The sequence below is a fragment of the Clytia hemisphaerica genome, unplaced genomic scaffold, assembly GCF_902728285.1.
Source record: "Clytia hemisphaerica strain Z4C2 unplaced genomic scaffold, Clytia hemisphaerica genome assembly, whole genome shotgun sequence".
Classification (NCBI taxonomy): domain Eukaryota; kingdom Metazoa; phylum Cnidaria; class Hydrozoa; order Leptothecata; family Clytiidae; genus Clytia; species Clytia hemisphaerica.
The window spans coordinates 1,517,686-1,540,070 of record NW_027103247.1 but is presented as its reverse complement, the minus strand read 5'-3'; the positions used below and the strand labels follow the sequence as shown (position 1 = coordinate 1,540,070).

Sequence of the window (22,385 nt, the reverse complement as noted above, 5' to 3'; positions counted from 1 at the left end):
CGCACTTCTGAGCTCTCTAAGATATCCCATTTCTGTTATGGTGGAAATACCTTGACTTTCACCTTTTGCTTAGGTATGCTTTTCTTATTGAAATAAAATATTTTGTTTCATAAACATTAAAATTAATTCGTAATTATATTTTTAGATGGTACATGAAGTTTCAGATATTTTGTTATCTTTTAATAATATTACAAGGTATATTATATAGGTTTTATCAAATTACAAAAAATAAATTTATGACAACTTTAAATTTGAAACACTATTTATCAAGTGTACAAGGTTATTCCATGCGTCAAAGTTCTACATTTTGTTGCTTTTAATGATCAATATACCTTAAGGGTAGAAATTTTAGCGGGAATTTAATTTGGTTGATGACCGAAAAAGTTTTTTCAAAGGGAATTTAATTTGGCGGATGGCGGGAATAATTAAATCCGTTCTCTTTCCGCCAGAATTTCTTCCCTTAATGTAAAACTTCTAAAAAGCTATATGATAATATTATATAGACCTATAGAACCGAATTTATGGTATTGGGTTTAGAAAATAAGTACAAGTTTTATCCTTTGTCTTTAGGTTATTCCGTTATTGGCTTCATTTTTCTTCGAAAAAAGATTTTATGAGCTTGTATTATTACCCATACTTTGCAAAGGCTTTTTGAGCTTCTTCATTTAAATTCTATTATTTTTACTATAAGTACGTATTTATATACAATGTTTTTTAAGTATTGGTGGAATTAGATAATTTACTAATTAATGTTCAAATTAAAAAAAATGGATTTTGTTGTCTCGAAAACACCCTTGTGCCACAGACCCCATCCTCATTTTAAAATTTGGCAAAAATTTCGTTCCCGATGGGAAAAATACCGTAGAATCTAGCCCCGCTGGGAAAATGACTTTGATTTCATCCCCATTCGAAAGTCGATGTGTTTTTTTTCTACATCTGTTATTTTTCTTTATCCGAGGGTGGTTTTTCTAATTTAATGCTCTACTTGAAATATTAAAGGTATGACAATCACATGTTTTAAAAACGGGGTTAGTTCTATCAACTCTTCACAATATATATATTTTTCTTCGTGGTATTGATGAATAAATAAAATCTTATGTTTTATTTAGTTATGTTAATGAATATAACCATACAAAAGATGTGATTTAAGCAAAGAAATTAATTTTGATTCATCTCCAAGATGCCGCGACCGGTCAAATCTGAACGTCCGGTGATAGCTGAGCCCGTAGTCGAGGTATGTTTAAAAATTTGTAATAGTCTTAAAAATTGATTTAAATCCCAGTCCTTTTTATACGAAAATCATTCATCAAGAAGGTTTAACTAGCCTATAATGGATAGGTATAATAGATTTGATTCGGTAAAAATTAAGGTTTGCAACGAATGCTGTAGAGGATGTTTGTTACTAGTGGGATCGTTTAGCATTATTTACGGGAAAAAGATAAGATCTAGCTGAAACTTTCTCCAGACCTTCTCTATAGGATGCTTATACCTCAGGAAAAATTCCCCTAAAATCCCACTGGTGGAACATCCATTTTTAGGGACATTTCTTTTTTCCTCAATTTCAAACTCATTTTCAGACATTATCAAGTATACCATTCGAAAGCTCTCGAAAAACTATATAGCAGACTTTTAAGCGGGTATAGCCGATTTCATTACCTAACTCAAGATAATACACGCAGAAGATGCTATTTATGGTCAATTTAGACCAAAATGTGGCGAAAAGTGGAACTTGTGCATGAAATATCTCGATATCTGGGATTTTAGGGGAATTTTTCCTGAGGTATAAGCATCCTATAGAGAAGGTCTGGAGAAAGTTTCAGCTAGATCTTATTTTTTTCCTACAAACAGCCTGTATTTTTGTAACACGACCACACTATACTTGAGGCTGAGGACATGACTTAATACTGTTAAAATGCACCTTTATTTCTTCTACCACTTCCTTTTTCAGCATATTCAAAGTACAGCGATAGTGGTCATTCACCCTGGCTCCTCCAATCTCATCATTGGCCGTGCTACAGATCACGCACCACGCTTCATGCCTCACGTGATCGCAAGAAAGATCACGAACGATCAATTTCATCCGCTGCGTGTGAACCCGTTAAGAAGACCTGGATGTAATGTAAATATGAGTTATACATTCCATACACTCATCATCCTTTTCCTTAAATTCTACCGGATGTACCACTTATTTTTCCCTAACGCCGCATCTTAGGAAGCAGAAAACACTTTCCAATGTTAATCTGACAATGTTCGGGTCTGTTCTATCCATTGAATTAAGATAGAGATCAGTGATCTCATTCCTATTTGCAATGCATAACTCGGTATATTGCTATATTAACCCTTTGAGCATCTTCCTATTTGTTCACTAGGGGTATAGCATATTGGGAGGGGGGGCTTGACCCCCCTTAAAATCTCAAGATTGACAAGTGTTATGACTTTTAAATTTGACCAAAATGTAAACTTTACCAAAGTCATATATTCACTGATTGACTCGTTGGATTTTACTGAAATTTGTTCCTGAAGGCTGATTTGTCAAATTAAAGAGACTAGTAACAGAAAAAATTCCTTCTCTTGATTATTTAGTACTTTGCAGACTGGTCTGTAAAATACACGTTGACCACCTGGAATTCAGGAACTACTGGAGCTAAAAAAAGCTATTGACTTGAAATTTTCAGCAGTGATAGATATTGCACACTTTGCAAAATTTCAAGTCGATTGGATAAATATTTCAAAAGTTATCAAAAAGATTCCTCTTTGCTCCCCTAAGATGCTCGAATGGTTAAAAGGCTATTAAACAAAGATGTTATATTATTTGAAAACCAAAAAATCTGTAAAAAACAACCCTTAACCCATAACAGCGTGAAAGACGGATTGGTTTTGCAAATAGCAAACTATTAAGAATGCCATGACAGTCGCGGATACAGACGTCATTCGACTTTAGTAAACGTGCAACCAATCTCTTCAAACCATTTTATTTTTCATCCATAGTATGAAGAAACTGATGAGAAGCGAAAGTTCGGGTTGAAGAGCACTAAAAGTTTGATACAGTCTGTTCGAATCAACGGTGGTTATCGGAAACCCAGGGTCTCTTCAAACGAGGTATCACTTAGAACTTTTGCTAATTACGTCACAGCACCCACCAAATGATTTGCTTACATTTGTTATTGATTTTTTTATTTAGTTTAAAGGTTTGAGAAAAAATCCTCGACACTTCGTGAAAAAATCAGGCTAGAAATGTAGCCTAGGTCCAAACTTTTGAATTGAACAGAATGCCTGGTCCCGATGTCTTGTCGAATAATTAAAAAACTAGATTTCAATTATTCGATATGACATCGAGATTAGATCTATTCGTTCTTTGTCGATTCTAGACATATCGTTCTATTTAATCAAAAAATATGGACCTAGGCTACATTTCTAACCTTATTTTTTCACGAAGTGTCGAGGATTTTATTAGTTTATCTCAAACCTTTGAAAAGTATTAAGAACGTCTATAACAGAATGTAAGTGACTCTTTTGGTGGGTGTTGGTAGAGCCGTGAATGAGTGATTGAGTGAGTGAGTGAAGGGGTCGTATTCTCTTTTCCATTTCCACTAGACGGGGGAAATCAAAGCTCCAAGCTTCAAAGTTTTCATTGTTAAGCTCAAGCTTTCTACTATCAAAATTTATAGTGGGAAAATATTATGTAAAATGTTGTTTGAGGTGATTATTTTATTTCATAGCGAGACCGGCAATCAACGATCTCAATACATATGAATCTGTTACCTCCTACTCACCGTCTAAATTCAGATTACCCAACCTTGGTAGATTTTTAAATCAAAACTGAACTATACGAAGTCTTATACGAAGTCTCTCGCATAAGTGTCATAACAGACAATCCCCTTTTCACAGGGCTATTCCGTTTTATATCCATATTTGGAGGTAGACGAACTTTTCAAGGGGGTAATGACAGAAGGATTGCCAGGGGGGTCTAAGGGAAGTTTTTTCTTTTTTTCTTTGGAGTTTGGAATCAGTTTTTTTCCAGGAGTTTAGATGACGAGGTATCGGATGGCAAAGCATTGGCTACCAATATCTCTTTTTTCCAGGGCTGAAATGAAAAGTTTGTTAATTTTTTAGGAAGGATATCTTCAATCATCCACTCTCACTTTCAAGTACAAAGAATAAAGAGGAGTAGTCTTTTTTCCAAGTTTTTTTTTGCAAATTTCGCGTGATATTTCCAGGGTTATCCGCCCATTTGCAATAACTTGGCTTTCTAAGGTTCTTCTATCTTTCTATATGGTAAATGAAACAGAAAATTGTTCTCAGTAGAAATGTTCTTTTGACAGGTTTCAGCGTACAATCAGAACGTTTACCCAACACCAAGTGAAAATGATGACTCAACAGAATCTCATTGGACGGACGTCTCGCACATGCCTGATTTCGTTATTGGAGAAGAAGTACGTACACATGATTTTTAGACATACACCGGAGGTCCTTTAGATTAACCGATGGTCGTTTGTTCGTTCGTTCGTCCGGAAATATACCGGAAAAAGCCGATTTTTCCGGCATTTTCTCAAGATTTCATCATTAGTTTTTACTGAGTTTTTCCCTACTCACCTTTCCTCTCATAGCAAAAATGCATAACGCATTAATTTTCATCATCGATTGTTGATGGGGGACAATCAATGATGGAGCTTAATACGTTATGCCATTTCGCTATTTTCTGCTGATTGTTTTCATTTTTCTCCTTATTGCTATCTAACTTTCATCATCAGTTAAGTCCATTTAGTATCTAGCTTGTTTTGACTTCTTCACTCTGAAAGTATACGTTTAAAATCTCTGAAGCCTTCGCATGTTCTTCACTTTTTGGATTTTAGGCCTTAGAATTTTCTTTTTAACATGTGCTTTTTTACCACTTTCTATCATGTGTTTTAGAGTCGAAGCCTTATGTTCTTATATAGTTTGTTCTTATAAAAAGTAACGTGTAGGACCATGAAGCATGGTTGGTACCAGGGGGAGAAAACTTTTAAAATTAAACATTCTAGACAACCTGAAACGGGCTATTTTCAAGGGTTTATATAAGTTGAATTTCATTCCAAAGTAATGTCTGGTGCAGATAATTCTGAGCAGATTTTTTCTACTGCATCTTCAACTTAAACTTTTCTATAACTTTTAACTTCGCTTATTTCAAACATGTATACAAATTTGACATAAATTTGCTGGATCAAAGGTTCAAGCCTGCCCTCCAAAATGGGTCCATTGGGTCCATTTTGAAGGTTTTTGGCAGTTTTTAGGTACCAATTCAAAGATCTTTTACATCGTTTTTCTTTAGGCGTTGAATCTACAAAGTAACGCGCCATTTCACTGTCGTTGGCCTATAAAACACGGCCAACTGAATCTACATGATGGTGTGGGCGGAACACCCTCCGCCCTTGCTGAAGACATTGTCACGTTATGGGGGAACGCCATAGAAACACTTCTGAATATCCCCATTGGTGATTTGAGTTTCTACAGAGCTGTTTTATTGGTTCCTGATAATTTCAATCGAAGTCATGTTAAACTTCTGGTTGATTTGATTTTGAACCGATTAAATTTCTCTTGTGTTATTGCTTGTCAGGTATGTTTTATATCTTTATTCTCTTTCAAAGTCTCTTTAATAATTCAATAATTTGTAAGTACTGTAGAGTCTCCGTAATTCGAACGCCAAGGGGGGGAAGGGAAATCGTTCGAGTTAAAGGTTTTGTTTTTACATAAGTATTCCTGTTTCATATCAGTACCATATTTCATATCAGGACAGTGTCTGCCTATTGTTATACTGTGCTGATATAAGCAAAAACAATTTTTCTTTTCCTCTTCCTGACCAATCTTGCTCTACATCCCTGTCAATTCAATGTGAAAAAGCTTGTAAATTAAAATTGATGAGTAGGCAAACGATTCACCTTTATTTGAAAACAAAACCTTTAAGTAGACATTTGAGTCGTAGAGGTCTTTAAGTTTGTGAATTTTCTCTCTTTTTTGCGAATAAGCTGGATAAAAAAGTACATTCAAGTTACTGTTTCGTTTATAGGGGGCATGTTAGTAAAAGTCAACATCACCAACTATCTACTCAATCGAGTTTCCATTAAATTAAAAACCAAGAAAAAAACAAATTCTTTCTTTTGAATGTTCAAGTTATAAAGACTTAAATTAACCTTACATTCATTCTCTCAAGGGACCAACAAAACCGTTCGAGTTAAAAGAGAGCATTCGTGTTAAGTTTCGAGTTGTAGAGGTTTTTATAAGAGTTTATTAGTAAATTTTCACGGTGCCAACGAAGTTGTTCGAATTAAGGAGACATTCGAATAAAAGAGGTTCGAGTTATGGAGACTCTACTGTATCATAATGAGTCATATAAGGTATAAAGTGCTGTCAGATTTTTTCGATGACTTTTACTGCAAACAGGTTGGACAAACTTCTTTCTACTTGGGTGTTATAGGAATCAGTATGCGGCGCTTTTGGGAGTGGTTTACCATCCGCTTGTGTTGTGGATTGTGGTGCACAGAAGACCAATATTTGTTGTGTGGAAGATGGTCTCTCATTGGCTACCACCAGGTCTTAAAATTATCCCATAATCTAGAATATTATTAGAATACTTCTCAGTCTCTTTCAAATGGTATATTATTTATCTTCAATACACTTTTCCCGTAATTCAAACTTCTCAGAAATGACCCGGGGGAAATGCGTGCTCCACCGTTGAGTAAAGGATTTTTCGGAGGTAAACAAACACGTTTTTGCCTGCGAGGGGTTAAGGTTACGGGTTTGTTTACCTCCCAAACGACCAAAACGACCAAACGGTGGAGAGCAAGAAAACATGCGCGCGCAACTGTTTTGCAAAATACGGGAAAGGTGTATTGAAAAATACCCGTAAAGCTATTTTAAGAAATATTTTCTTCGTCGATTTATTACGTAGACAAGACTTAAATATTTGATACAGTTACAACTCACAATCCCTGTACCACTAATTTCCAACCAAAACCACCTACCTTCCTCACCCACAGATAAACTTGTATCGTAGTAGGGCATAGCCTACTTTAATTCCTTTGTTAGGGAATCTGGAAGTGAAAGAAACCTTTGAGGTTAGTTTTTTGGATTATGTAAACTCACGCTTTTGCCTGGTGGACATAATTAGTCAATAATTAGTGTATTTCTTTTGTTCTTCCAAAGGTTAACTTTGAATTATGGAGGGAACGACATCACACGCTGCTTCTACAATCTGCTATTAAAGGTTAATGATGGTTCTGTCATCTTCTTAAGGTTGACCCATTGAGCTTAAAGTCCTGAAAGGGCAAGAGTTGAAACTCTTGGATGGGAAACGAGGCTACTCGCGTGGTTTTCACACAAACGTCGGATTCTGACAAATATACCGCGTGAAAACAAACCCCTAGATTCCCAGAGATTCCATCTTTCGTTCCAAAAGCGATGCAAATTTTAAAGCTTTATTTCTTTGCTTGAGAAAAGTCGATGATTTCTCTATAGCCCTTCAGGATTTAAACTCAATGGGGTGACATGTCCATACTCCAGTGATCATTTGTTCGATCATCTAACTTGAGAAGAAATAACACCCCCTTCTCACATACCCGGTAGGATTTCTTTCAACCTATGGAGATAAAAATAACAGACTGAAACTCGATGAGGATTGATATTCCCATATTTTTTATGGTTGGGGATTTCAATTTTTTTATTTTCAAGTCAGAAATTCAGTGGGGATGAGAAAAATAGTAAATATTTTGCAGTGAGGATTGGTTCATTTGATTATTTTCAGTGGGGATAAAAATTGAAGGAACATTTTCCACCGGGGACGATATTTTGGCCAATTTTTCCAGGGGGAAGGGTTTCCAGTGGTTCTGTGAGAAGGGGGTGTGTAATATAAATCATCTCGAGATTAATTTACCTCTAGAGGGGGGGGGGGGTTGTACTTTTACGGTGTGGCGGGATTGGCCCTTTTTTAGTACGGTATTACGGGATTTGACGAAAAAAAGACGGGAAAACGGTATTTTAAAATCAGACGGTGACGGTATTTGGCCTTATATTTTATCATTATGCTGGTATTTGAACCTGTACAACCGGTGTGACGGTGTTATTATTTTTTTCAATTTTCGGGATTCCGGGATTCAGCAAAAATTTTGACGGGAAAACGGTATTTCGAACCCCTACAAACCCCCCCTCTAGAGTTGACTCTTTCTAATTCGATCTTCAAAGGACTAAATATTTCTTCGAACTATAGAAAGATTCGAATGATAGAGGCGACTCGAATTAAAAATAGTTAAATGTATTACTAAAATCAGTGCTAGTTGTTACTTTAAGGGCAGAAACTTTCGCGTTTTTCGCGATTTTCATCCTTGTTCGCGAAAGTTTCTGCCAGGTAAGAAATTAAACCTGAAAAACGCGAAAGTATTTTTTCGCGAAAAATAAACTTTCCTACAGTTTTGCACTGTTTGCTAAGTGTTTTATGAGTTTTTGTTATCAAAGAAGGTAGATTTTATATGAATTCGCGAAAATTCTATGAAATTTCGGCTCAAACCATAATTCGCGAAAATTAAATTCGCTAAATTTCGCGACTTTTTGACTTCGCGAAATTTTCTGCCCTAATTAATTGTAATCAGAATAGCAAATGAGGATCTCTGTCTTGATTCTTCTTCTTTTCTTTTCAGTCAAACTTTCCCTACCAAACACTTGATTTCGACGATCCAATGGATATCCAGCTGTTACAAGAATTAAAAGAAACGTATTGTCATCTGAGTATGGTATGTTTATTAATTTATAGCAGTCACGTTATCAAGCCCAGTATAGATGACCTTTATAAACCCCCATATCCCCAATATAAAGCCAGGCATACGGTATTAGGATTTAGGCCCGGAATACTTTGAAAAAATGCTGGGCTTGCAAAAAACATTACAGTGTTAAAACGAATCATCAAAATAAAATAGCGCGCGTTACCTGCCTATTTGACATATTTCTATTGTTTGGCATATCTTTCACAGCAATACAAGCCTCAATTCTAATATTAAGGCTTTGTAAAATCGAGAGGAGACTGCGTCTGGTTAATTTTGAGTCCTACAGATACAAATATCGATAGGTTGCAAAATCATGGTCAGTATTTGCCTCTAAACATTTGACTCTATGACGATTCTGTGCATTGAAATTATTGGTATATGATACTAGAATTTTTCTTACTATAAACAAATTCACTATCATTCGAATTTCTCCTCAGTGAAGTTAAGTGAGGTGATCCTTGTAGAATGGAGTTCGACTGCCACGGAGGCACGAAAAGATCTAACTCAATAGCGCAAAGATCGCTTTGATTCCCAAGTTGATGTGATAGAAGTTTTACAGACATCTGTCGGTCTGTTATCTTAAAACCAAACAAACCGATGATATAGTAGTTGTAGAACTCACACCGCATCGACTTGGGTTAGCATTTTGCATTGACTATTTCACTATTTAGGTAAACGATCTGTAAAAGTAACAATGTTGACACTAACAGTTAAAACCATATAAAACATTTTATTATGCTTTCAACGTTGATTTTAGACGTTCTGTTTTCTTCTAGGACATTCCGTCAGGTCACGTGCATGAGTTTCAAGTGATGAGACCCGACCAGCCAACAATGATGTATAAAATACGTCTCGGTGATGAACCCATACTCGCCCCTTCTGTAAGTCGAGAACAGAAAAACATGATGAAAATAACATCCATAGCTTAATTGCGTAGTATAGACACCTGAGATTCACATAAATGTTGTTTCTCGATTTTCGGCCGAGGAAAATCCTTTATCGGAGTTTTTTTGAAAAAATGGTAACCTAAATGTACCACTTTCCAATGTGTGCAAACACATTTTCATATGGAAAATTTCGTTGTATTAAAAATTGACCATTAAGGGTTTAACTTTTCCAAAAATTCTGATCGAAGATGGCGGAAATAGTTTAGTCCAGGGTTTTCAGTGGGTTCATGGAATTGTGTCCCAAAAAATATTTTATTTTACGATTAAGTGCTGTTAAGGTGGCTCGAAAAACCTCTGAACAGGGTTAAATTGCCTTCTAATGTACCGTGTCTCGAATCAATAGCGAGTTTATGTATTAGAGATAAATCGAGGGGGACGGTATAAAGCAAAGTTGACATGTCTCCAAAATCACCGTCCACTTTGCTCGATAGTAATAATAATTGCCCCGCAGGGGCTTTTGTTGCTTCACGTAGCGGACCTGCTCGCCAGAAAAATATTCATATTCAGAATTCATGTTTCGTCCGATTCTGAGCGGGTCGCGCGCGGTAAAAAATGTTCGCGCGCGATATCTCTTTTGCTGCTACTTGTATTGATTTCCTAGCTATGCACGGACAGAGAAGGTAGCTTCATAGTGTCCTCCCCCCCCTTTATAAAGGGGGGGGATTCTGATTTTGGCCCTTTTTTTAAAGTATGGGGGAAAATGAAAAATTTGAAATTTGCTGGGGGAAAATAAAGAGGGGGGAAAACCATAAATTTAGGAGATTTTGACTGGGGGAACTTTACTGATCTCAAGGTGATCTTGTTGCAAAACCTGTTTAAGCAATAAAATCAGCAAATCTTTTGGGATAAACCAACTTTTCAATACAATTTCATTTTTCCAGCACTTTCAAGGCTATTTTTTCAAGCTTTCCAAAATTTCAAACTTGATTTAAGGCATTTTTATGTTAACCATATGGGGAACCGCAAAATCTTCAAATAGCTGGGGGAATTCAAAAAAGAGGGGGGAACCGAAAAATTTTGAAATATGGTGGGGGAAATAAAAGAGGGGGGAATGGAGAAAAATTTTGATTTTTAGTGGAGGGAACCAACCCAGGAGGACACTATGTTCCCGTCTGCACTGCCAGTCCACACATCTAGATGCTTTCACAAACAACAAACAGCACACAAGATTTTTGCTTGGTTAATATCTTTTTAACGTAGTTGCTCAACTGGATTTACTTGAGGGACATTGTTTGCTACTGAATGAATAACTATCAAACTACTGATATTAGATCAAACCTTATACAATTGTCAGAATGGACGATGGACATCTTCAATGACAGTGTGTTACACATACACAGAGTGTTATGCGCTGCTCTACCGAAACCCTGCTGATATTATAAAAAAGGCATAGACAAAAGGGAAATTGACCGTTAATTCATATTGTTTACCTATATAGTGATTTCATTTTGAAGGAAATTAAATTGAAATTTTTGGTGGAAAGACAAAACCCAGAGTACCCTATAATTATATGGATATTGCATGCGCCGAAAGTAATTTTTCAAAGAGTAAGCCTTGCGCCAAAACGTGCCAAAAACTGGTACCAACATCGAGTTTCTTACAAAAGGTTTAGTGAGTGAGACATGCCAATGAGAATATACTATGACTAACATGAACTGATTCATTCTCGTGGACATTTGAAGCACAGTGTTACAGCAAAAAAAAATGGTTGAGCATGGGAAGCAGCGAGCAGAAAAATGTAAACAGAAGCGGAACAAAAGCCGAAAACGATGGATTATGGAGTATTTGATGCTATTTTGTGAATAATTCTTTACGCCAATATTGAAGCTTAAGCAAACTTTGAAAATGCTGTTTATGTCACTGTGTCAGAACGGTACTTCCATATCATATGTAATGTACGCCGAAGATTTTCAGCCTCATATTATGAACAGACTCGAACACTCTCTCTACTAATACCACCACGGCACACTGTACCGTATTGATGTTGAACGCAGGAGTATACTTTGCTCAAATCAAAACTGAACAAACTTTTTGACTTTTTAGAACCAGACGTCCAATAAAATACAAACACAATGTTGTACCTACCTGTGAAGTGAAAAGTTTTTAACCATGTTGACGGTGGTTACTACAACAGGACACGGTATCTGAAATTCCCCTGGCAATTTTGAGAGCAACTATCAAATTCATATCTTTAGTAACCATGAAGAAATTTTATTCTAACTGAAAACTTTTTGCAGAAACACGTATAAAGGGCCCCCCCAGCGGTTTGCGTTAATGCGTGAATGGGCTGTTTTGGTTGCGTGAATGCGTGAAAATCGAAAAAAAAATTGCGTGAATGCGTGAATTGAAAAAACCTGCGTGAACGTGAAAATCCATATTTCTATTGCGTGAATGCGTGAATCTGCCCTGTTTTTTGCGTGAACGCGTGAATTTTTCCTTTTCACAAAGGTGCGCACCTATTCCAAATTCAAGGGATGCCAGGTGAAGGTGTACAAAAAAATCAGCAACTTTCAAATTCTCTATTTTATAAGACGATTCATGATTTAGATGCGCTTTCTAGCAATCTAGACACCTTAAATTTCCAGATTTTTTCGCTCGGGCCAAACATGTATGGCCCTCGAATCTTAAATAACTATAATTTGCCCCCTTGAAAGTGTTTGTTTAAGATAAAACCATGGTTATGCATGATTAGTGATCGAGGGCCAGGGCCAGGGCCAGCCAGGGCCAGAGTCACTGGGGGCAGGAGGCGGCCATGACTTCACCACGTTTTTGCAAATAAAAGGAAACTTATTTCAAAGAAATTTTTACCCATGATGTAGACTTTCGATAACCTGATTTCTTGGCAAAATTAGTCTGAAATGGAGTCGTATCAAACCCTGGTCGTATTTAAGCACATCAGAGGGTTAAAATAGAAATTTTCTCCTGTCGGCGCAAAACATGGTTGCACCTCCTTAGTCACTATGTTTTCGGCCCCTCCACGTTAGGAAATTAATTCGCGAGCCCTGATCAAAACCGAGATTAAAACCTTTCTTTTTAATTTTTTTTTTGTTCGCTTCGCTCGCAACAAATGTTCATTCTTTTACCTCATTTTACAAGCTATCAAGCGATCGTAGCTTGCCTCCAACGAATTTAGACTACATTCTTTTTCAATGGTGTTAAAGAGAGCATTTGTTAGCCAAACGAGAGTGACAGAAATGCAAAAATTTCCTCTCTGCGTAAACCATGGTTGCGCCGCCTTACCCCTGAGCTAAGCATCACGGTGTCATACTCGAGTTTGTTTGACCTATTTTTGATAATGTTTAAGCAATTTTTTGTACAAAAATTCGCCTGCGGCGCATATCTTTTCACTTACTATCGCGATACGTTAACTGCAGAAGCTTCACCTTCTCCAAACGATCGTGACAAGTTAGAAGAATCAAATATTTTGCGTGATGGCATGTGATTAAAGTTGAAAAATTACGTAACGCTTTCTATTTGGGGGCTTCTTATGACGCTACTAAACACGGTGTTTTATAGTCAGGTCTACAGGAAAAAATCACTACTGAGTTAAGTTTTTCTCAAGTGCATGACCAGATCTGGTCGAATAATATCTCGAGTACAGCCTTGTCATACTTTTTATGCAAATCGAACGTTTTACTCCATAATGGCGGAAATTACGTAAATTACGTAACTTAGCGAAATGTGCAAGACCTCTATTTTTGACATTTTCCCCGATTTTTTCCGAAAATCTCCCGGATTTCCCAAAAAATTGGGTTTGCGTGAATTTCGAGAAAAACTTGCGTGAATGCGTGAATTGCGAAAAATTTTTGCGTGAATGCGTGAAATTTGGGTCCGCTGGGGGGGGGGGGGCCTCTATAAAGATTGTTAAAGTTTTTCAGATAATTTTCAGTAACCTTTGATACAAATATATTATATCTACAGTATGCCACCAGTCCAAAGTTACTTACTTTTTAAATTTCAAATCAAATGACTGAAATTGTATTCAATTTCATTTTCGAATTCACCTTTTAATCTGCATTATGTACCGTGAGATTGGGTAACTTGCATCAGTGGAGGCTAACATGCATAGCCCTCAAATGAAAGACCTAGCTGGTCATTAAAATACAAAGTTTGTTGTCTATCGGGTGCTTCACAGACTATCACAAATTGGTTAAGTGCTTGGAACCATTTATTGAAAGAGGGTTCAAACTGAAATAGATACAAATGAGTTTATAAATAACTGGAAAATAAATAAAATTGAATAAGTATGAACGAAATCTAAGTCTATGTATAAGTTGAGTCTAAATTGAGTTGAAAAAATATATAAGTCTGAATTCATGAAAAATATCTAAGTCCAAAAGTTTGAAAGACTAAGTCCAAATATCTGAAAACATGTCCCTAACCTAGGCTAACCTAAAGTTCATTCAAGGCGAGGCACAATGCAAACAAAGAGACAAAAAGAGAGAAAACATGAAAAACAACGTACCAGAGTGGCCAGAAGTGACAGTTGGAAGCTGACCAAGATGGCTGAAAGCCAAATGACTATGTCCAAACGTAGACAAAGTCTGAGTGTGCAAATTGAATAGACAATTGAAAATTGAGTTCTTATTTAAATAAATTTGAAATTTTGATCCAACATCATGTCTTGACTCTTCAAGGACTTATGAGTGAATGAACTGAGTGAGAAGTGATCCTATATTTATATAAAAATATTGATGATGTCATCATAAATGTACTTGAAATGGTTTGGAAATAATATATGTACAAGAAATGGTTTGGATCTAGCAAAATGGTAGCAAAAATGTAAACAAAAATTAGTCTGCAAAAATGCTAAATGAAAATGGTAGACAAAGTAACAAGAAATTTAAAAGTAAAATTATTTTTGGTGTTTTTTAGCTCAAGTTTTATAAATTTTCATCTGGTTATTCAACACTCCCCCAGGGAGGTTTTAAATTTCTTGAAATAAAATCAACAAAACACATTCCAATCAACAAATCATGTACAAAACATAACGACCAATTAATGTATCGAGCGAACATATCGACCATAATGCATAAACATAATCAACCATTACGTATCGTGAACAAATTGTATCAATATGGAAAGCGTGTCGCGGGCATTCGAGTGACTAGTATTGTGCTAGCTGGTTTGAGGGTTGTTGTCGTGTGTCTCCTCTGCGAAATCCATTTCGTCAATTGATTGTATCAGAACAAGGTTTCTGACTGAGCGGAAAGTTTCACGACTTGAAGATTCATTGGCATTGGTGTACTTGACGCGTACTTTTCGAACAATGCCATCTTTGGAAGGTTCGATTTCAGTGATAATACCATACTGATATGTTGTTGAGATTGGAGAGTCAGTTTTGGTGAAGAGTACGATATCTCCAACTTGAAGGTTCTTGTCTCCTTTAAACCATTTTGGATGTTCCATTAATTTTGGTACATGATTGAGTAGCCAATTCTCAAACCATGCATTGAATATTTTTGTGTTTGCTTTTAACAGCTTTTGTGGGTTGTCACAAGTAACCATTTCACCTGTTGGACTTCTGTGATTGCTCCTTCCAAGAAGAAGCCTGTTTGGAGTGATAAGATCAAGATTTTCCACATCTGATTTGCTTCCAATGTTGATTGGCAAGTCGTTGATGCTATTGGCAATGATTGAGGCTAATGTTTCCCATTGAAGGATGGATAATCTTTCTTTGTGGGCACTTCGCTCAATGGATTTGTTGATCTCTCGAATCTTTCTTTCAGCTTTGCCATTCATGTTGTGTCCGCCAACCGGGCAGACAGTGAAGTCAACGGATACACGCCTGTGAAGTTGGTGTTGAATGTCGTTAAAATCAAGGCGCATCTGGTCACATCCTTTGATCATTTGGCTGCCGCTGTCGCAAAATAGTCGCTTTGGGAAGCCATGGTTGTTGGAGAATCTGACAAATGACAAAATGAATGCTTCAGTTGAGTAGTCATCCATGGTTTTGATAGAAGTGGCTGATGTCGTGCAGCAGCAGAATACAGCTAGCCAAATCTTTACAGTCGTGCGTTTGTGTAATGGCGAGTAAGCAAGGTAAGGACCTGAAAGATCAACTTGCGTGCCATAAAATGGTGGTGCAATGGTGATGCTGCATTGAGGGATTGGACCCATTGCTGCTTCAACGGTCTTTTTGGTGAGATAGCGACATCTTGTGCATTGCTTTCTGATGTTCTTAACAAGTTGACGTCCATCGATGATGTATGCGGATTTGAGAATGTAACGCAAAGTTGATTCAACACCAGAATGTTTACAAACAGGATGGTTCCAGTGCACATCAAGTGCAAGGCTTTGAGCAACTGGGCTGTCCTTGTCCAATACTGGTACGCAAAAGGTTGTACTTGCCAAATCTCGCATTGCTGACGTGAATCTTCCAGTAATGGTGACTTCGTCGTCTGGAAAAATTCGACCAGTATAGATGAGAAGATCTCCTTTGCGCGATGTGAACTTCTCATACCTTTTGGGTTCAATAAACTGAACAATTTCTCGAGTTCCCATCCTGAAGAAATATTGTCTTGATGCTTCAAGGTCTGCATCAGTCAATGGCTTTGATATTTCAGCTTTCTTAAGAATGATGTTGCAGAATCGAACACAGTATGCAAAGATTCTGATGACTTTGCTGAATGAATGACGCATTGGGTCGATGTGGTAACCAGTGAAAGCGTATCTGTCTTTGACATCTGGCATTTGTTTGATAAAGTGGGCATCAAATTCTTTCTTGGCTTCCAATGTGTCTGCTTCATTAAGTTTGATTTCTTCAGATGAAAGCATTGGAAAAGATGATTGAGGTAGTGTCATCCAAGAAAATCCGTTGATCCATGTTGAGTTTTGATCAACATCATTGATGGTGGCACCCTTCCTTGTACCAATGTCCGCTGCCATGTCTTCAGATTGAACATAGTACCATTCTTCCTTGGGTGTGAATCTAAGTGTTTCAATAACTCTATTTCTGGTCCAGAGCTTCAATGGTTTTTCGTTGTTTGATAACCAGTGAAGGCAGATTTGACTGTCAGTAAATTTGATGGAACTCTTGTGGTAGTTCTTGAATGATCTTCTGACTATTTCCCCAGTGTAAGCAGTTGTCAGAGCTGCATACAGTTCGGCTCTCGGCAGGCTCATATCTTTGGGAACAACACGTGTGCGAGCAAAGACAAGTTGACATGAGAATGAGCCGTCTCGTCTTTTGAATCTTGCGTAGACACAGGAACAGATCATTGATTTGCTGGCGTCCCCAAAGTTGAGTGTGTTGATGTCAAGGTTCAATGCGTCCTCAGGAACTATTGCACGTTTGAATTTGATGGTCAAAACAAAAATGGTAGACTAGAGCTGCGAGAGGAGCTGCGTAGTTGTATTTTAATGACCAGCCAGGTCTTTCATTTGAGGGCTATGCATGTTAGCCTCCACTGATACAAGTTACCCAATCTCACGGTATTCTTTATGAAAGGGAAGCACTTTCAGTTTCACAGTACACATTCTTATGTTTGGGTTTTCAAAAGGGATTTTTATCTGGTGATTGAAGAAAATCAACTTATCATAATAATTCATTCTAGTTCTTAATATGTTGCGAAACCTGTAATGGTTTTAATTTGAGTCACTTTGCATCAGAAAGGGTAGATTAAACATGTTTTTTTTTGGATTGACACTTTCGTTATGTATGGATCTTACTGAGAAAATTTTAACCGCATCGGCTCGTGCTTCTTAACTTTAAACAGCTCTAGTAACATTGAGCACTTTTTATGAAGACTCATTTCACCAATTTATAGTCTGATTATGATTCCCTTGCTCTCTTCATGACTAAGTTCCTCTGGGATAATATCTGCTATCGGCGGGGCATTCATAGCGACAGCTACTTGCTAGTAATAATAATAATAATAACGATATATTTCACAGTATCTCCAAAGTTTTACAATTGGCTCTTCACCTGGAAATTGAGTATGATAAATATATATGTAGCGTATAAAAAATATGATGTTCATTAAAAATACTGAGACCGGTTGTAACTAGAGACTAGAAGGCTAAAAGTTGGTAAAGCCAAGTACGTTCGATCAAATACCGTTGTAGAGTAATATGAGCTTGGCAAAAGTAGACTGAGTGAACGTAGTGCTAGTGGCGTGTGCAAGACCGGTGTAAAACCAAAGTTTGAATTTAGATTAAGCTATAAAATACTACAAAATTGATACAACTATTGATAACAACTAATAGAACTAATTCCTCCATGGACAGTAAAATAAAGTACGACCAGACCAGGACGCTAGGTAGGCTGTTAGATCTAGGAAATTAGTAGAGTAAATACGATTGACGAGGGATGTAAGAGTGACACAAGAGTATGACTTGGAATTGCAGAATGTCCAGGAGTAGTAAATATATAAAATATCATTAGAATAACTCAAAACTAATTAAAATCAAATAATTAAACAAATAGGGGATAGTTGCTCTAAAGAATAATGACCGGAGTATAACTACTGCTACTGGCTACGGAATAGGGATAAGTTAAAACAATACGATGGAAAATGACTAAGAGATACAAGGCGTTAAAGGATATGGAGTTAGATGTGGCAACATCCCAGCTAAAAAAGATAAGCAATATAAAAAAAATACTAAATAATGAAATATTTATTAAAAGTGAGAAAGTATGTTGTTATATATATAGTTGACGATCGGTCAACGGTAAAAACACCAAAATACCGTCGTCTGTTTAGGTGAGCAAAGGCGACATAGAGCCGTACATTGACTATCGACTTTGTTTTGTATCATTTCACTTACTGTCACCCTCGATATCCTCCGATACATAAACTCGGTAATGTTTTGATTCAGTGACCTAGATGGTCTAAAACCTAATTATTTTATTTTTATAGGCCATGTTTGTTCCAGACCTTTTCGGTATTGTGAATGAGAGGCTGATCGAAACATTCCCAGAAGTTCAGGATCATGACTCAGAAGATCTCACGGATGACCGATATCTTTTGGAGGTAAACTTTTCTTCATTTTCCTGACTCTCAGAGCAAAAAACACAAATGCGCCAATGAAAGCTTAGTAACTGAACTGTATTATATGGGTTTCCAAATAGATTATTGCTTCGATTTCGTGCAAGTTACACCAAAAAATATCAAGTAAATAAATACTGATTGGTTAAAGAATCCGCTTATTAAAATATTATTCAATTAGAGAGTTTTTTTCACTTGATATTTTTCGTTCCGCTTACACGGAATCACACAGAGAGAAGATTCGCAACGTTCATATAGTAGATGAAACTTCTTACGTGCGCCTGCCTGGATGTCAGACTTAGAGAAAGTAGAGTATTAAACAAAGACCTGCTCAGTTGAATGTTCTTATTTCGGCCTTGTAAAAATCATCACAAATCCATGGTCTTTATTCTGGGGCAGGTAACTCTTTTATGCACCATTGCAATGTCTTCTGACATTACGTCACGGACCCAACAGCCGATTTGTTGTAAGTGACGTAAAATTTGTCAATACGTCACTTTCAACCAATCAGCTGTTGGGTCCGTGGAAGACATTGTAATGGTGCATATCATGAACAGAATGACTTCATTTCTTTTTGGAACGAAACGGAACCGTAACGTGTGAACTTGGCCTTAGTCTTTCGACTCTCAAAAAATATACACGTCGCTTTTTCTTACATAGAAACGCGACGTTGAGCCGAAGAAAACAAAAGAGACATCGGAAAACAAAGAGAACAAAGAAACAGTAGAACAAACAGAACAACAACAACAATCTTCTCAAGAATACATTGCATTGACGACCTCGGTTCTACCTCCCACCAATCAACAACTACATTCCAAACTTGAAGACATTCGATTGGATGGTATGCCAATCGATGAAGCCATTGCATATAGCATTGAACAGTGCAGTAAGTACACCCAAACTAAGGATTACTTAAAGGGATAATCGGATGGTTTGAGATATTTGGCATGTGGAATCCAGCAAAACCTCAAAATATTTTTGCCTAAATGTTTCCCAAAGTCGAGATAGTTAAGTTACAAGTTTTTGACTTTTAGTAAAAAACAATATAATTTCAACGTAAGAACCGTGTAAGAACCCATTTTCAGAAATTTTAGATTTTGATATCTCGACTTTAGAATATAGTTGGACAAAAATATTTTACTCAAAACCAACAGAGGGTTCTTCAGCCCAAGAAATCTTAGACCATCTGATTATCCCTTTAAGAGTTGTCCATTTTAACTTCTTTACTAGGGTTCCAGTGTTGACTTGATCAAGTTAAGACTTGGGTTTCTTTCAAGGTGAGAGAAAGTGGAGTTTTTTTCGACCATCCATCTGGGAAGAATGAGAGAGTCTCTCAAAGTTTATTTACATTTCTATTCACATTCAATCCCAGCTGCTGGGAATAACGGACGTTGAATTATACAGTAAATAATTAGTGAGTGTTCAACATAAAAAAAAGTCTTTTGAAGTGACCGTTTCCATATTCAAACGAACTCTCAGTACATAGTCAAGGATCATCAAATAATCCCAACAGTTCTATTTCTATTGCATTACGTCACCAACAACCAATCAATCGTGGCCAGTTCATCAAACTTATGAATCTGATTGGATACCTTAAGGGAATTAATTTTCGCGGGACTTATTTTCGCGAGACTTATTTTCGCGAGGATTTAATTTCGCGAATTGGAGAATTTTTTCAGATTTTTACATTTTCATTAGTTTGATTACGAGATTTTGTGTGTACAGTAGAGTCTCCATAACTCGAACGGCTACGATAAATGAAAGTTTATTCGAATTATAGAGACATTCGAGTAATGGAGACTCATTTAATAGAATTTCTTAGCTGAAAGAATTTTTAGCGTAAAAAACTTAATTTAGCGAGAGATGAGAGTTTGAGAATTTTCGCGAAAAAGGCGAAATTTGCGAAAATTTATTACCTTACTTTTCAGGTAATTCTGAGACCAAACGTAAGATGTACAGCACAATACTTTTGATCGGTGGTGGGTTGAATTTCAAAGGTGCTGATAACTTTCTTCTGAAAAGAGTTCAAGCTCGGTTACCGGCACATTTCAACTATTTGAAAGAACAAATGGAAGTTATTAATAGACCGAAGGTATATCAAATAAATTGTTAATTTCAACCAAGTGCTAATTACTGACTCAATAATCTAACCTATACTTGATTATCGGATGTAAGAGATATATTATCGGTGAGGTTCTCGTTACCCCCAACCAAGAAGACCAAGAATGGCCGAGTTTTAGTTGAATGTACCAATTTCATATATATAACCTTAGGCCAAAAGGTATGTACTAGACAGCAATTGCCTCGAGTTCTGGTAGGTGTCCCCATGCTGAATGATAACATGACTCTAGATCGTTTTAGTTCAAATTACAGTTGACGCTCTCCAATACGATTTTCAAGGGGGATTGGATTTTCAACGAATAAGGGAGCGTATAATTTAGTAAAGTGTTATTTATGAGAATTTCTCGTCGACGGTGGCTTTCAATATTATCGAACAATCGAGCATAACAAAAAAGTAAAACGTCGAATTAGAGAGCATCGACTGTACACTAAATCGGCATGGTAGTTCGAATTATAAAAAGTTCATTGGTCTTAATTTTTGATGAATTCTTCTTTTTTTCTTCAGGAAAATGACCCACGAACGGCTGGTTGGAAAGGAGGTGGCGTGCTAAGCATTCTGGATAGTTCCCAAGAATTGTGGATCTCTCGCAAAGAATGGAATCAGTACGGTGTAAGGATTTTAAGAGAAAGATGCGCTTTTCAATGGAGTACTAATATGGATAAACAGTGATCATGCTTGATTACCATTCCACTGAAATTCTGTCGAATACTATTTTGGATCAATTGGAGTGATGTAAAGATTTTAAAGGAATGGCGCCCTTTTCAATGAGATTCTGATCGGAAAAAGGATCTAGAGAACTTCATGGAAATCGAAACAGGAAATTTCTAAGCCCATTCGAGGCACTTTAAAATGACGATACGATAGATATTTCGTTTCAATGAAATGACTTATCAAGAAATTGAACTCGAGGAAAAGTTACACTACGTAATGTGATATGTTTAACAATCTAAATCATAAATGGCTTTGATAAAGTAAAGGTGTTGTGGATGGAAAAATGAGCCTTATGGAGACAGAATTGAATAAAACTACTTAAATAAAGGTTTTCATACTACGAATTTCGAGTGGACAAAAATCTTTTAAATATACAACAAGTTCCTAAAGTAAATATAAAATTTCGTATAATATCATAGTATAATATCACGGTAAAACTAAAAGCAGTACACATTCAATTTATCTAAATATGTACTGTATCCCTCAGATACCACTACTTGCAGTAAAGAACGCGCTGACTCGTCAATACTTTCATTGCACATTTCATAAACTCTGGACGATATCAGAATCTTTCTACACGAGTATTCCTTTGCGAGAACTTCTATTATCGCTGAAATTGTTCTCAATGTTCTGATGTTACCTAGGCCATCATAATCGAGGTAAACATTTCTGGCGTTTTTGACGATTTCCCCTCTCAGATATCTGTTGGTGCCATATGGTAGACCTTCGCTGGTCAATATTGGTGCATTTCTTGCTTCCACATCTAAAATCAATGTTGCCTTACTCCTTTCATAAAAAACACGCTCCCGTACGTTAGAAGCACGCT

General features: G+C 36.7%; 1 protein-coding gene across 1 annotated transcript; it reads left to right on the top strand.

Annotated features, from left to right (window-relative positions):
• Nucleotides 1–1,110: 1,110 nt before the first annotated feature.
• On the top strand, nucleotides 1,111–22,085 carry LOC136823573 (actin-related protein 8-like). The gene is made up of 13 exons (XM_067079786.1): nucleotides 1,111–1,234; nucleotides 1,949–2,119; nucleotides 2,989–3,099; nucleotides 4,323–4,433; nucleotides 5,309–5,593; nucleotides 6,452–6,567; nucleotides 7,180–7,240; nucleotides 8,667–8,759; nucleotides 9,566–9,670; nucleotides 18,598–18,711; nucleotides 19,387–19,612; nucleotides 20,655–20,818; nucleotides 21,353–22,085. The coding sequence occupies exons 1-13, from the start codon at nucleotides 1,181–1,183 to the stop codon at nucleotides 21,515–21,517; spliced, it is 1,776 nt and encodes a 591-aa protein (XP_066935887.1). The 5' UTR covers nucleotides 1,111–1,180; the 3' UTR covers nucleotides 21,518–22,085.
• The last annotated feature ends 300 nt before the right edge of the window (nucleotides 22,086–22,385 follow it).

What these genes read in the sequence shown, in the direction of transcription:
- LOC136823573 (XM_067079786.1), top strand. Translation starts at nt 1,181, where the DNA reads ATGCCGCGACCGGTCAAATCTGAACGTCCGGTGATAGCTGAGCCCGTA. An exon ending in CGTATTGTCATCTGAGTATG is followed by an intron (nt 8,760 to 9,565) that starts GTATGTTTATTA and finishes GTTTTCTTCTAG; the next exon opens with GACATTCCGTCAGGTCACGT. An exon ending in AAGTTATTAATAGACCGAAG is followed by an intron (nt 20,819 to 21,352) that starts GTATATCAAATA and finishes TTTTTTCTTCAG; the next exon opens with GAAAATGACCCACGAACGGC.